The 15,184-nt window shown below is 34.8% G+C and overlaps 1 protein-coding gene across 11 annotated transcripts in view; it reads left to right on the forward strand.

Annotated features, from left to right (window-relative positions):
* The window catches only part of trol (terribly reduced optic lobes), a 1,731,230-nt gene that overhangs the window by 149,724 nt on the left and 1,566,322 nt on the right, over window positions 1-15,184 (forward strand). For all 11 annotated transcript variants that reach the window (XM_090387691.1, XM_090387694.1, XM_090387699.1 and 8 more), the window contains exon 3: window positions 7,198-7,363. In XM_090387691.1, coding sequence (XP_090243817.1) covers window positions 7,198-7,363 — 166 coding nt within the window. The remainder of the gene's footprint in view (window positions 1-7,197; window positions 7,364-15,184) is intronic.

Genomic DNA, 15,184 nt, shown 5'->3' on the forward strand with positions numbered 1-15,184 from the left:
ATTTCAAACTAAAAGCTGATGAGTATTCAGCAATGTGCACCAGCAACTGAGAGAAACTGGTTCCTTTTACTCATCCGTTAGAGAACATAAACACAACATTGCTGTATTTTGTTATTTTATTAAGTTGATCAAGAAAAAAACATGCTGCATGTGGTAGAGACTAACCAGAACAATGTCAGATGACTTTCCAACCATAATGGTGGCACTTAACTACATCTCTACCTATGCTGTACACTTGGCCCCCAATACCCATACTGTGCACTGCCACCTCCTTTGGTGTTTGCAGCCTGCATTACCCATTCACTCTGCATGATGGGTACCCCCTTGTATGTGTAATATGAGCCCCATTGCAAAGTGCATGGTCTCCCCTCATGTATGTGTTCACATGTAGATGTTGACATACACAACTAACACAAGGAGATCTAATATATTAATCTAACATAATGAATTTATAAGATGAATTATTAAAATAAAAATATTTTTTATTATTTTAAATTTGTTTTTTTCCCAGTTGTTAAGATGAATTTAATTAAATGTAATGTTGGTCTTGGCCCTTGAAATGGTACTGTGACTCCCCAGTTGCCTTCCTTCCCTCCCTCCCTCTCTCTTGGGCCTGACCACACCATATTCAATGAATTTTATATCAATTCCAAGTCTATATGCTCCCATATTTTGTCAGTGAATTGTTGCACATCAACAGTTATACATTTTATTAATACAAAGCACAGCACATTTTTACTTCAAATTAGTATTTCTGTCTGTGTAGAAATCTGGCAGCTTATGATTTTTGATGAAGCATTGGGATTGCATTAAAAATGAAGTATATAATAATAGATATTTACTTTTTATTGTACATTGTATATGCAATTTGGGTGTGGAAAATTGAGTGATTTAAATAAAATATAACATGTATTAATGGAAGAGTAATTTTTGTAAATTATATATTTTGGATATGAAATATTCAAAGAATTTTTTGTTTTTAAATAACTTCTAAAACAAGGGATCATTCCACCCCCCATGTGCTACTATTCACTCTTGTGATCACTTGATTGGACCACTTCCTACTGATGATCATGTAAACTATTTGGACTTCCTCAGTTTCTTAAAGGATAAACTTCCACTTTTTATTAGAAGATCCTCCTTTTTAGAAAAGAGGAATGTGGCTATGATATCATGCACGTCAACAGTGCATTTCGGGTGACAGGTCTTAGAATACACAAATTAGCATTACACTAATTGCTCAGTTGGCCATGGAGGTCCACAAGCTTGGTACCTAGTTCCACCTGATCTTACTCCACTTGATTATTTCTTCTGGGAACACATGAAGGTACTGGTCTCCCAGTGAAAAAAATGATAAAACACAAATTTGAGTTGAACCATAGAAACTGCTGCTTGCATTCTGGATGAGCCTGATGTTATTTGAAACTGCATTAAAAATTAAAACATTTTGACAGTGCTTATGAATTAAATCTGAAAGGCACACTTCCTTTCTGATTTATTTTCTAACCCCCCTACCCCAGGGATTCGCACCTGGTGAGTATGGGCTTGGCACACCCAGGATCCTGAGCTGGATATCATCATTCTTCTTTCTTGGTGATTCCTTTCTACTTCTCTCTCAGGGTAAATCAGAATTTTTTTTTTTTTTTTTTGCTGGTGCAGCACAAGCCTCAGGCTTCCTTGTAATAATAATAATAATAATAGTTCGAAATGCTTGTATTGCTGTATGACATCTTGAGTTTTGGACATGTTTTAATTTTTTCTGATTAATTTATTTGCCTGATTAATAATCTTCTGAGAAAGTCTGGTTCTTGTTTTGAGGAAGTCCTGTTTACAGAGTGGCAATGATATAAAATGTTTTTTATTTAATTATTTATTTTCTTTGACAATAGGACTAATGCAGCTCGAGGATTGTGCAAATATTAGAACCAATTCAATGGCCTATTTGAGGAATGAGACAGTGAAGCTTAAGCATTCCTTCTAGAAATGCAACCTTTATTTGAATATGTAATTTATTTTCAAGGAGGGCACTTTTTTAATAGTTGCTTTAGATTGTACGAATGGGTTAAGATTATTTCAGTTGCATCTAGACTTGCAAAATGGATTTGCTTACTGCAGATCTTTTAATGAAGGAAGGCTGTGATCTCATTCTAGGTATTGTTCTTTCCCAGTTTGATTTATTATGCTTCCTTTACAAGGTTATGTATTTCAATTCAGTTATCTGGGTATTGATTTTATAATTGAAAATAAGGACACTACAGGGCTTGTGGTTCATTGCAGAAAGTTTAAATAGTCCTCAAAGCTTTTTCCCCCCCACAACTTATTACTAAAATAGGATAGTGTTATGTGTGTAATTCTGATATAATTGCTGTTTAAACTTATACAGGGCATATAAAAAGCCTGGGTCTTATAGGTAAAAGAATTCAAGTTAATTGAAGAATGTGTCTGTTTTACCTAGTTGCATTATATTCTTAAAATTTAAGCACTTCTTAAAATCTGGACCTATAGAAAATGAATACAATTTACTCTTGAATTGCTTGCTATTCAGATTGTTTGCAGCCATAGTGAAACTATGGATGGTTTGTTTGAACATTAGGGTAGAAAGTCCGTCCTTTTTCCTCCCGAACTGATTGGTCTTGGCTATAAACCACTGATATATATATATATATTTTTTATGAAAATGCCCAAACAAGAGAGGCATTAGAACCTATAGTACTGTGCTCGAGTTGGAGATTTGAGAAGACGAAAGAAGATATTTGTTGACATTAGAACTTCTGTAGACTGTAATTTTTGGGAAATACGAAGAAAGGTTGTTCCAGAAAACGGCAGTTGAATGAATAAACGAGGAAAATGAAAAGTTGGTTGTGAGTTTGAAGTTGGACAGTAAATGGCTGGTGGCAGCACGTGTTTGGACTGTTTTGAAAGAGCAGGAATTATAGAAGCCAATTCGGAAGAACAGTGCCCATGGAAGTATCTGTAGAAAAGGCATGCAGTAGAAACAGTACAGTCTATGAGACTGTTAGAGAGGAGTCATTAATTAACCTAACTGCCCTCTTCTGAATGGAATCTAGAAGCCTGAGAGAGGTTTTGGGGGCACTGCCCCAGCTGTGGGAACAGTATTCCATGGTAGCTGGATTTGCGATTTGTAGAGAGTGTACAGCTGTTTGGAAGAAAAGTAAGGACGAGAGCAAAAGAAAAGCAAGTTTTTTAGATGCAGAGGAAGCAATATTTGTAATGTGCTTGTGCCAAGAGAGAGATTAGAAATCAGGGTAATCCCCAAAAGAGATGTCATTTTGCCTAGAAACCAGTGTCACCAAAAATAAGCATAAGAGCAGAAGAATCCTTTTTGTGAGATATAAGCTAAGACTGAGTTTTTGAAGGATTCAAAGCAACTAAGTTTTCTTTGTCCCACTGGAGAATTACCTGGAGATTGGCATTTGAGGAATTGGTAGCAAATATTTGAGAAGTTGAAGCTGATTGAGCAGGGCAAGGTTTCTCAAAATGGAAAGTGGAATGCAATGGCTATCATCGGCAAAACTATGGATAGGATTTCCAGTTAATGGAAGAAGGTCATTAGTATACAAGAGGAAAAGAATGGGGGAAGAACTGAACCTTGGGGGACATTGGCATTAGTGGAGAAGTTAAAGACAGAACCATCTACCATCATCCTTATTGAGCAATCAGAGAGAAAACTGGATAACCAATTATAAAAAAAGAGTTGCCAGACCATAATATGGGAGCTTGTTTAGAAGACCTTTATGCTAAACACGATCGAAAGCCTTTAAGATGTTAAGAGCAGCTGCTTGTGTTTCACCAAACTTTTCCATTGAATTTGTCCACAAATGGGTAACATAAGCCAGAATATCACCAGTGGATAGACACTGACAGAATCCATACTGGCGATCATTGATCAGATAGGTTTCTAGGTAGTTTAAGAGTTGGCGGTTAATTGATCTTTCCATTACTTTAGAAAGAGTAGAAGTAATTGCAATGGGACAATAATTGGATGGGAGGGATTTCTCACCTTTTTTAAGAACTGGCTAGATATGAGCAAATTTCCAAGCAGAAGGAAAAACACTTTTTGGAATAAGAAAGTGAAAAGTGGCAAAGAACAGTAGTAAGTTCAGGAGCAAAGGTTTTGAGAACAAGTGGAGAAATACCATCAGGACCTGGGAACTTTCTTTTGAAAGAAGACCACAGGAGACATTGAATGGAGCATGTTGCGAATGGGGGAGATGTTTTACCAAGATCATTAATACAAGAGTTGGAAGAAAAATAGAATGCTAGCAGGTCAACTTTATCCTTGGCTGAAGTGACAACAGAACCATCTGGTTTTGACAGAGTTGGGAGCAGAGATGGGCAAAGGTTGCCGCCAATAGTTTTGGCAAGAGACCAGAATGCTCGGCTACCATTAGGGCAAGAAGCAAATTTTCTACTCTTAGCCTGTTCAAAATCTAGTTTGGACTGATTAATAACTGCTTTACAATTGTTGCAAGCTTTGGTGTAGGCATCAGAAAATGAAACTGAAGAATTGGAAACAAGCCAATTAACATATGCAACATTCTTCTCTTCACCAACCTTCGCACATTTATTGGAAAACCAAGGTTTAGATAAAGGAAGAGATTTTAAAGTGGATGTGGAATAAAGGATTCCATTCCTACAAGAATAATTTCACTGACTCGATCTGAGCAAACATTGACATCAGAAGTTTTGAAACAGTCCGACCAAGGAAAAGAAGAAAAGAAATCTCACAGGTCATCCCATTTTGCATTCCTGTAATGGCAAACAACACAAGGTTGGGAATAGCCATGAGATAAAGGCTCCATTGTAGAAGAGACAATCACCAAGTTGTGATCTGAGGTGCCTAAAGGACCTCTCACTTCGATCATATACTTAGAATGGTTGTTTGTGAGAAAAAGATCGAGCATATTGGCTGTATGGTAGGATCGTCCAGTATTCTTGTAGGTAAATGAACAGTCTGTGCAAGGTCATTAGTAATTGCAAAAGCCTCAGCATCTCGACCAGCTGGGTTGGTGTGACTAGAAAATGGGAGCCAGTCTGAGTTGTGAACATTACAATCGCCAAGGAAAATTACCTCACTGTTATGGAAGTTTGACTGGAGAAATCAAGTTGCAGAGACAGGAAGTCAGAGCTCCAAGTGATTAGTGGAGTTGGGAGAATGGTAGAGACAACAGATGAATTTGATACAATGAGGTAGAGATTAAATCAGATAAGATTGAAGAGAGGAGATTCCAAATTACCAAGTCTCTGATAGGGATTATCGAAACAGACATACAAATACCATACCAACTTTCAGGTGAAAGGAATCGTACAGCAAATAATTTGGGCAACTGAGATGAGCAGTAGTTGAATCAACTGATAACTGAGATTCTGTCAAAAAAAAAAAAACTACATGGGGTTTGGCAGACTACAAGTGGAAATGGACATCGTTGAGATTAGAATTGAGACCACATATTTGTGAAATGAACTAGGAAGTGTTTGGGAGGTTTAGATCTCTTCACAGATAAGCTTGCTCTGTTAGTTTTATAATTCGTGGTGTATTCAATAGTAAGAAAAAGTGGGTCAGAGACATGATGTATGAAGTAATGAAATTTTTGGATATGGCCTACACATGGTAAGAATATACCCAGATCCTTGAGATAACATGGCCTCGACAATGCCCCTGCATACACACTGTTCTGACTCCCTCCAATCACTGTCTGGCAGAGTAGAGGTAGCAAGATTATACACTAGCTGATCTGGAAGCCTCCTAAAGAGTTACCAATATGTTCGGTTCGGTGTACTAACTAGCAGCCAGGCTGCAAACACTGTTTTAGAGCTGTATCCTCACTGTAAGGAAGATTGGATCTCACCATGATATTCATCATAACCTCAAAAGTCATCAGTCATACTACATGATGGATTGATGAAAGAAGTCTGTGACAGAGTATAAATGCCCTTTAGGTTCTGACTTATGGAAACCCTTGTGCATCACATATTTCCATTAAGCTTTGGGAAGAGAGATTATATTAATGTCTTAGCACCTCCAGTCACCCAACTATGTGTAAAAATGTTTTAACTCTATTGTAGTGAATTTCCAATATCAAAAAAAAAACAAAAATTGCAGGTTAGTGATAGAGATGTTGAACACTTAAAAATTTTTTTTTTATAACAATTGTTTCTCTGTCTGATTTACATGCTATAATGAGACTGACCAAGAGATTTATCTCCAAAATGGATTGATAAGGACTGTGTTTAAAATAAACATTTTTACTTTGAGATACATTTTAGAATAGTTTAATTATATTTTATTGCATGCTTAAACATTTATTTTTTACTTTTATGCAGATCTTGGATTTCACAATTTTTAAAGGTATTAAACTCGTTAAATTTCTTTCTTTCAATTTTAATTCCCTTCCCTAAAGTAGAGTATTTAGTATAAAATTGGCAGATTTATGGTATCCAATTATCGATTGGATACCATAAATCTGATGCAATTAGCAATTGCATCAGTTTTATATGTTGTCACCTACCAAAGTAGACAAATGTTCCCATCTGACTTGATCATTTATTTTCCTCTGTCCTTGTCAGGTTTATTTTTCTTAGATATTTCACCCTGACCTTGGTTTCTTTTCCTCTTTCTGTTTTACTGCCCCAGGTATTACTACTGGTATTATTGTCTAATAGTTTAATTATTTATTAATTTTATTACTTCTCCAGATTATTCTGTTATTACTGCTCAGATAGTTGAATTTATAAACTTTCTTTCTCAATGGTTTGCCCATTCAGTTCTCTTTTATCATTTCTCATCCCTTCCATTTTTCACTACTTTAGTGTTGTTGATGTTCATTATTATATTGTAATTTGCACTTGTCTTGGCCAACTTAGTAATTAAAATTTCTAACTTGGTCATTGTATTTGCAATTAATATGTTGACATTTTGTAACTTATATTCAGTCAATTATCTTGATACCTTTCTTTTCTTGTGTGGCTGTTTTTGCCACTTCATCTATATAAATATTGAAGAGGTGGAGTGATATCAGTCTTACAGTTAAAAAGGGAATTTTCCTTTTTAAATGTTGAAGTATCTTTATAATAATGATTCTGAATATTGCAGCATTATAAATGTTTGCAACAGTTTTATAATACTGTCTTCTATTTATTTTGATATAAGCTGACTGAAATAATTAATTATTGCAGTTTATTTCCGAATGACTTTAATCATCACCAATGTACCATACGAAAGAGAATTATCTCAAAAAGGCACAGATCAATTTCGTCAATTATCAGAAGAGCTTATTCTTGCAATGGAAGCTTTATATCGGACAATTCCAGGGCAGCAGGCTGTCACAGTCTTATCATTCTCGTGAGTATCAAAACACAACTTTTAAAATACCTAAAGGAATTAAACAAAAAAACAAAAAAACAAAACCATTTAATATAGAGAACTTTTTTTATAAAAGGATAAAAGTGAACTGTTGCATCTCTTAATTTGAAAATAAATCTCAATCTTTAGAAGTTGATCTAACCTCCAATAAATCAGTAGAGGAAAGTCATGTTTATTATAATGTTAAAATTTGAAATAATTTATTTGTGTAAGAGTATGACACAGATATGATCCAGTATAGGTAAATTCTGGTTCTGTATGATGTATTAAAACAGAATAATTAAGAAATAGTGAAAAGTTAAGCCATGTCAGTTAGAACATTACACTATATTATCTTTGCTTTATTGAGCATGCTGCCAGTTAACTCTTAAGTGTTGGGTGTGGTTTTAAAACATTGGAGTTATCTAAAAGAAACTACTATTTTGAAACTTAACATTTCATGCCAGTCACTATGATGGGAGTTTGTTTAAAATGTCCAGTGCATCCATGATGTAATAATGAATGTACTTCAATATTGAGCACCTTCCTATAAACAATGATTCAATGTTCAGTTTTGCTAATATGTGAGTAACCATGCCAGAAGTTATGGTTGTTACAAGTGCACATTCTTAGATGATCCAAATTGTTAATTTTTGAAGCACCATGTTTCAAATATCAATTAAAATACATTACATTATTAGACAACTTGTCTCTCCACTAAATGTGACTAAAAGCTACTGGCAATTGAACTGAACATAGGTGTTTTCAGCAAATTTCCATAATTAAGCAGGAGTAAAAATTGCTTGAAACAGTTGACTGAAATTTAGTAAAAATGTAAGTTGAAAATAAGCTAACTAAAAGCAATTAACAGACAAAACAATGCACTAAAAGTGTTTAAAAAAATATACAGAATAAAAAAGTTAATCATAAAGGACAGGTAAGTAGTTTTCAAGGCAAATGCCTCTATAAACTGGTAGTGAACAGCACAATACAAAATAAATAGCAAGGCTGTCATGCAACAGAGGAACCAGAACAACAATTCTCATTTCAAAAATACAAATGAATAATTGCATAAGGGATGATAAACAGTTGAACAGCATATATAAAATCTATTAACTTATAGGATAGGTTGTTTTGGTAACTTTATCTTAAACTAACATTAAAAAAACTGAGCATTGTTCAGCAATCAGATTTTTTGCCAAAGATAAATTCTAAATCTTTCCATGAAAAAAATTACTAAAGTATTTTGGGAAGTATGCCCAGCTGTTTGTTTGTTATTTGGTTTTTAGGAGCATTAGCAACTAAGGCCATATTTCTCCGGGATATGCGGTGGTCATTCCCTGACCTTTTCCACAACCTCCATATTTGGTGGTGTGCCCAGTTGTGAGTCAGGTTGTGGATGGTAGGTCTGGTGGCCATCAGAATCAGTCAATTCTGATGGAACAAATTTGTTGAACAATTTCAAAACAAGAATGTGTATGCACTTGGAAAAAATACTCAACATTTGCCATGGAAGCATTTAGCAATAATTTGTAAAAGAGTAAGAGAAGTTTACCTCAATATGATACGTAGAACACTTCTGTATGATAATCTCCAGAAATTAAAACTAAAACAATTTTAAAAAAATAACCTTATATTACAATAAGAAATAATTAACAATAATTAAAAATCAAATGAACAATTAAAAATCATCAATTTAACCCAATTAAAAATTAAGCAAAAAATTAATTTAATGAAAAAAATGCAAAACTATATTCCTTCCTGAAGCTGACAATGCTTTTCGCCCATATGTCATGACCACAGGAATGAAAATTACTGAATAGAGGTGAGCATGGAACTTAAATAGGGATTATTTGTCTTCACACATGTGTGTAAAGAACTACAAGTCGCAGATTAGATATGGCTGGTGAACATTAACAGAATTCTCATGTATTTTAATTTCGATGGTTTCTGCAATTAAGTCTCGTATAATTGCGTTGGACACTTAAGTATTTCGGCCTCATTAAATAAGTGCCTTTCATTAACGGCATGAAAGGCTAATTCTGATGCTGCTGAATGAGAAGCACAAACTGAGGCTGCGTGTTGATTAACACAAATTCAGAGGAAGCCACAGAATCCTGATAAGATGAGTCACAATCACCGCAAGAAATGTATACTAGGTCATTTATTTGTGTTGCAAACAAGGAAAGGACTGAGTGATTGTTCAGTATTGTGTGTAATTTCCATATTGGCCTGGCTACAATTTTAAATTTGGTATTTTTAAAGAATCTTTGTACCACTGTTCAACATATGGAACAGAAATAAAGTATTTTTTTATTTTGTTGATTACTACAAATTACTATTGTTGATTGGTGTTTTTTTTATTTTATTCTATCCTTAGCTTGTACCCTAATCCTGTCTATTGTAGCAAGTGGGTAACCCCTGTTTAAGAATCTATTGGTTAATATTTGGATTTCTGAGCTCAAAGCAGATTCTGTCGTTGAATATTTATAAGCATTGAGAAATTGATTAAAGATAATCTATCTTTTGTAGGTGAATGGGTGATAGCTGCTATAATGCAGAAGCATACCGGTGTTTGTAGGTTTACAATAGATGTTAAATTGGATTTTATTCATGTCCCGAGCAAGCGTGAAATTTAGAAAATTTAATGACTTAGTATTTGTATTCTCCCTCTTCAATGTAAATTTGAGTCTTGGATAGTGCTAGTCTTTTTTTTTTTTTTTTTTTTGTTAAATTAATTTTTTAATTGTGTTCATTTCATTTTTAATTTATTTCTTACTGTAATGCAAAATTTTCAATTTTTTTAATTGTTTTCATTTTAATTTCTGGAGAGTATCATACAGAAGTGTTCTATGTATCATATTGAGGTAAACTTCTCTTATACAGTAAACCCCCGCTATTCGCAGTTTCGCGTATTCTCGATCGCTGATTTAATATAAAATGAAACCTAAAAAAATGAATTTTAAAGCGCCGTGAATATTTTCCGCAATAAAAATAAAAGGGGCGTGGCTAAATTATCTTTCCCGGTCAAAACAGCACTCGGTGGGTGGGGGGAGAGGGGTGACAAAATCGCGAGCATGGATGTTTCTCGCTAGTCCTTGTTCAGTATGTGTTATGCACTTGTCATGGAAGGTTTCGTCGTTTGCTTTTAATTTATATGCTTATAAATTGAATAAATTTCAGTTGATAAATTGATATGCTTACAAAAATGATAAATCTACCGTTTTGCACTATAAAACAGACTTTTTCGAGCGTGTTAACGGAAGAAAGTGACTTTATTGTGGACAAGTTCTTTCTAACCCGTACAAAAATATGGCTACGAATAACAAGGGAAATGTGAAAAGATCAAAGGTGATGACATTAGCGAATAAAATTGAGTTATTAGACAAATTCTAATGATGAAAGTGTCTCCTCAGTGGCAAAACATTATATAAAAATCAATGAGTCAACGGTACGATCAATCAAGAAATCGGAAGAAAAAATCAGCCGTAGTGTCCGTGAAAACGCACTAAAAAATAGAAAAGGCTTTAAATCTGTGGAGAGAAGACAGAACTCAGAATAAAATTCTGTTAAGTTCACTCATCATTCGTGAAAAGGCAAAACTCCTTTATCAACACTTTAGCAAAACTGGTGATAGCTCTGGCGGGATAAGTTTTTTTTTTTTTTAGCTAGCAAAGGTGCTGGTTTGAAAAATTTGTTTGAAATTTCTAATAAATATTACAATTTAATATTAAATTGTTTCTTATTTTCATTTCGATGCCATATGCTTGCATTTCACTATGTACATGGTCATAATATGAAGGTACATATAATACATACATAGACAAAATTTTAGACTAGTTTTTCTTACATGTTTCATACTTTGGAACGGAACCCCTTTATTACTATGGGAGCCATAACTCAGTATTTGCGTTTTTGTTATTCGCGACATTTCTCAGGAACGTAACCCCCGCTATTCGCGGCAGTTTACTGTACTTTTATAAATATTGATATCAGTGTAGAACATATTGAGCATTATAGCTCTGGTTCGTGCAATCAAATTTAGCAATAATATATGGACATTTAGTAATGCCCATAGTTTGTGCAAGGTGGGTTCCCTTAAACAATTCCATTCATGACAAACATTACAGAGTAGGTTCATTAAAAGAGAATATAACATGTTTTCTGATTCTTCTATTTGTGAGGGTCCTTTATAATGTACCCTTTAGGGTAACTTATTTGTTGGCTTATTTATCCAACTAATCCCTGGCAACTTTTAATATAAAATTCATACTTGAAGAATATAGTTGATTAACTGATATCAGGAAAATTGATAGTTTCAAAGACTTACTGGAAGAAGATATACAACAATGGATTCAGCAGTAACAAATCAGTAATTTATTAGAAAATGACATTGCAGAAATTCACACTCTGATGTGAAAAAATGGACCTAAATTTGGAGAAGAGATTGAATCTAACCAGCACCAAAATTTCTCATTCCTCTGTCAAAAACGCCCTCATATAGCTTCTCATTATACCAAAGGTTTAACCTATTTGTTATTTTGTTATTTTGGTTTTTAGGAGCATTAGCAACTAAGGCCATATTGCTCCGGGATATGCGGTGGTCATTTCGTGACCTTTCCGCATCCTCCGTATTTGGTGGTGACGGGCTCGAACCCCGGTCTAATCAAGAAGCGTGTGCTACGCACTGCTGCTCCTTCCCACCTGGCTACGGAGGCGCCTGGTTTAACCTAATTCAATGGTCAGTAGATGTAGATGGTAAGGATACAGTTGGTGTTCTCCCAACACTCCAAATATTCAAACGTTGAACAGCCAGTTGCATTGCTATTCTGCGTGTGCTGATTCCAGGATTTTTAAAAATGAAAAAAGGGAACTGTCCAAAAGATCACCTTTTTTTTCTCTCATCTGAAAAGATAAATTGCTAATTTCATGTAAATGATGCACATGTTTACATGTTAAGTGAAAATAAAATTCTTAAGGTATGTAAAATGTAAGTATACTTTTTATGATTCTCTGACTTAACCAACTTGTTTAACTACTTGCTGGTTCCGATTGTGTCTGATAAAGAGGGCTTCTACTGTACTTATTTTAGTGCTGGATGTATTCTGATTTTTGAATTCTGTTGCCAAAAACTGTGAGAGATCAACTAACTTTTGTGCTGGCATATCTACCACATGGATACTCAAATTTTTATCTCTATGGGTAAGCAGTATGTTGTGGTGGGCAGACACAAACATGAAAAGCACTTAAAATTGAATATTTTTTATAAATGCACGAAGCACTAGTCATAAAAATTGAACTGAATAAAGTACTGTAAACAATGCTCAGTTACCAAATTAAGAGTTTATGGTATCTACAAGCTGCAATACTTCTGTAGCAAGAAACCATGGTGGGCTCCTAAAAAAAAAAAAAAAAAAAAAACCTGCAATAAAACAGTTGGAATGAAATTATAAACTCCTTTGGCTCTGGTAGCCACGTAGGTCACAACCAGGATGAGTTATTCCTGTGCCAGGGACAGTTCTTTGGAATTAAATCCTCTTTCTCTCCAACTAATCATATCTTAAATAATTACACCATTAAATTCCTTAATTCTTGTATCTAAGGGAGGAGCATGATTTGTGACTTCCTTGTTCTGATTCCAGTTCATGGTATAGCTGTTAACTCAGAGTTGAGGCGCTGATGCTATCTAGTGACATCAGCTTAAGCAGGCAGGTGCAATACCTGCTTACTAATATTCATATATGAATTACAGGGTGTCTCAAAAATACACGGCATAACTTCAGGAATGAGTTCCTCATACGTAGACAATAAAAATATTTTATATCAACATATTTCCAGAAATGCTTGGTTTCAGAGTTTTGAAGGTCTGTCTATGACACTTAACTGTTCACATCACCTTATAGTAATTGTTCAAAATGTCCACCTTTTGCCTGAATACAGGCCTCACATCGATGTCTCATGGACTCGCAAAGATGATGCCAAATTCCTGGCATGTTTCGTGTTTGTTTCACAACCTGCCACAATTCGATTGCGGAGAGTTTCCCTATCAGCTACCAGAGTCGAATGCACCAATGACTTTAAATGGCCCTACAAGAAGAAATCTAGTTGGTTTAAATCAGTGAGCGTGGAGGCCAGGCAGTTGGTCCACCTCTACATATCCGCCGACCAGGAAACCTTAGATTCAGGTAATTGCGAGCTAGGTGGCTGAAATGTGCGGGAGTGCCATTGGGCATGAAGTGTGCTTGTTGACGAATGATCAGTGGCGTGTCGTCCAAGAAATCAGGCATGTTGTTTTCCAGAAAGTTTCTGTATGCCTGCCCTGTGAGTTTGTTTGGAAGTACATGGGGCCCAAATAACTTATCACCAAAATTACTCACCCAGATGTTGAGGCTGAACTGCTGTTGATGTGATGGAAGAATTGCATGTGGGTTTTCATCAGCCCATACATGCTGATTGTGAAAGTTTTGGATTCAGTCTCTTGTGAACTGTGCTTCATCTGTGAATATCACTAAGGCAGGAAAGTGATGAGTTGTACCACACTATTGCAAGAACCGCTGGCAGAACATTACTCGTGCAGGGTAATCTGCTGGTGATAAGGCCTGTACCTGTTGTAGATGGTATGGATACAGTTGGTGTTCTCACAACACTCTCCAAGTAGTCACACATTGAACAGCCAGTTGCATTGCTATTCTACATGTGCTGATTCCAGGAGTGGCATGCACAACATCCAAAATCTCCTCTACTTCAGGAGTCGTAGATCTTGGTCGTCTTCTGTCGGCAGCATGAGGTGTAAAGGTCCCATGTTCACAAAGGCATTGATGGATACCTTTTTTAAACGTTTTCCTGTCTGGACATCTTCGTTCTGGGAACCTTTCGTGGTACAAACATTGAGCCTCCAGAGCATTGCCGTCCACAAAACCGTACATAGTGCATATCTGCTTGTTCCTGATTTGAATACATGGTCGGAATGGAAAACCACCAGATTCTGTCAGTACCTTGTGATGAAGGAAATCACCTGCGAGAGATAAGACATTCTGGTTAATAACTTGGGAACCAAGCATTTCCAGAACTATGTTGATATAAAATATTTTTATTGTCTACATATGAGGAACTCATTCCTGAAGTTATGCCATTGTATTTTTGAGACACCCTGTATTTTTCCTAACCTGTATTCATATATGGATTTATTTTTTTCGCTTTAAATTATTAATCAAATGTAAATAGAGAAGAACTTGTATATGAAAGTTTTTCACTGAGGTAAATTTTTTATATTTAGCCAAAAATAAACTATCACATTTTTTGACTGTTGCATTGTAATGTTTCTTCTGAAATTCACCTAACTTTTAATGAGATATTCATTGCAGCAATTCCTACTTAAAATTTTGAATATGAAAATTTAATTTATTTTTAAATTAAGCTGCAACATATTTAAATATTTCGGGTATATTTTTATTTTATGAATATACCAAAATTTAAGTTTGGGAACTACTTGTGCCACTGGTTAAAATGTATTATTTTTTTTTTAATATTGAAGGTTTTTTTTTTCTTTCACATGTTTATAATTTTTATATAATTATTTGTGCTTTAGTTGACATTCAAAGAATAACTATATATAAAAAAGATTCTACATGAAATGTGCCAAAACAAGAAAATTTAACTCACTCAATATCAGGATGAGGATATAAGAAGCTACCTCTATCCACATTTTAAACCTTTATCTATAAATAGAGCTTTAGAACATGACTCATTTAAGTTTTTTTTTTTTTTTTTTTTTTACTTCACTGATGCAATACCCAGATAAGTAAGAACAGGAAGCATTGG

This window comes from Mastigoproctus giganteus, chromosome 13 (assembly GCF_048544385.1).
Source record: "Mastigoproctus giganteus isolate SK-2022 chromosome 13, ASM4854438v1, whole genome shotgun sequence".
NCBI classification, from domain to species: domain Eukaryota; kingdom Metazoa; phylum Arthropoda; class Arachnida; order Uropygi; family Thelyphonidae; genus Mastigoproctus; species Mastigoproctus giganteus.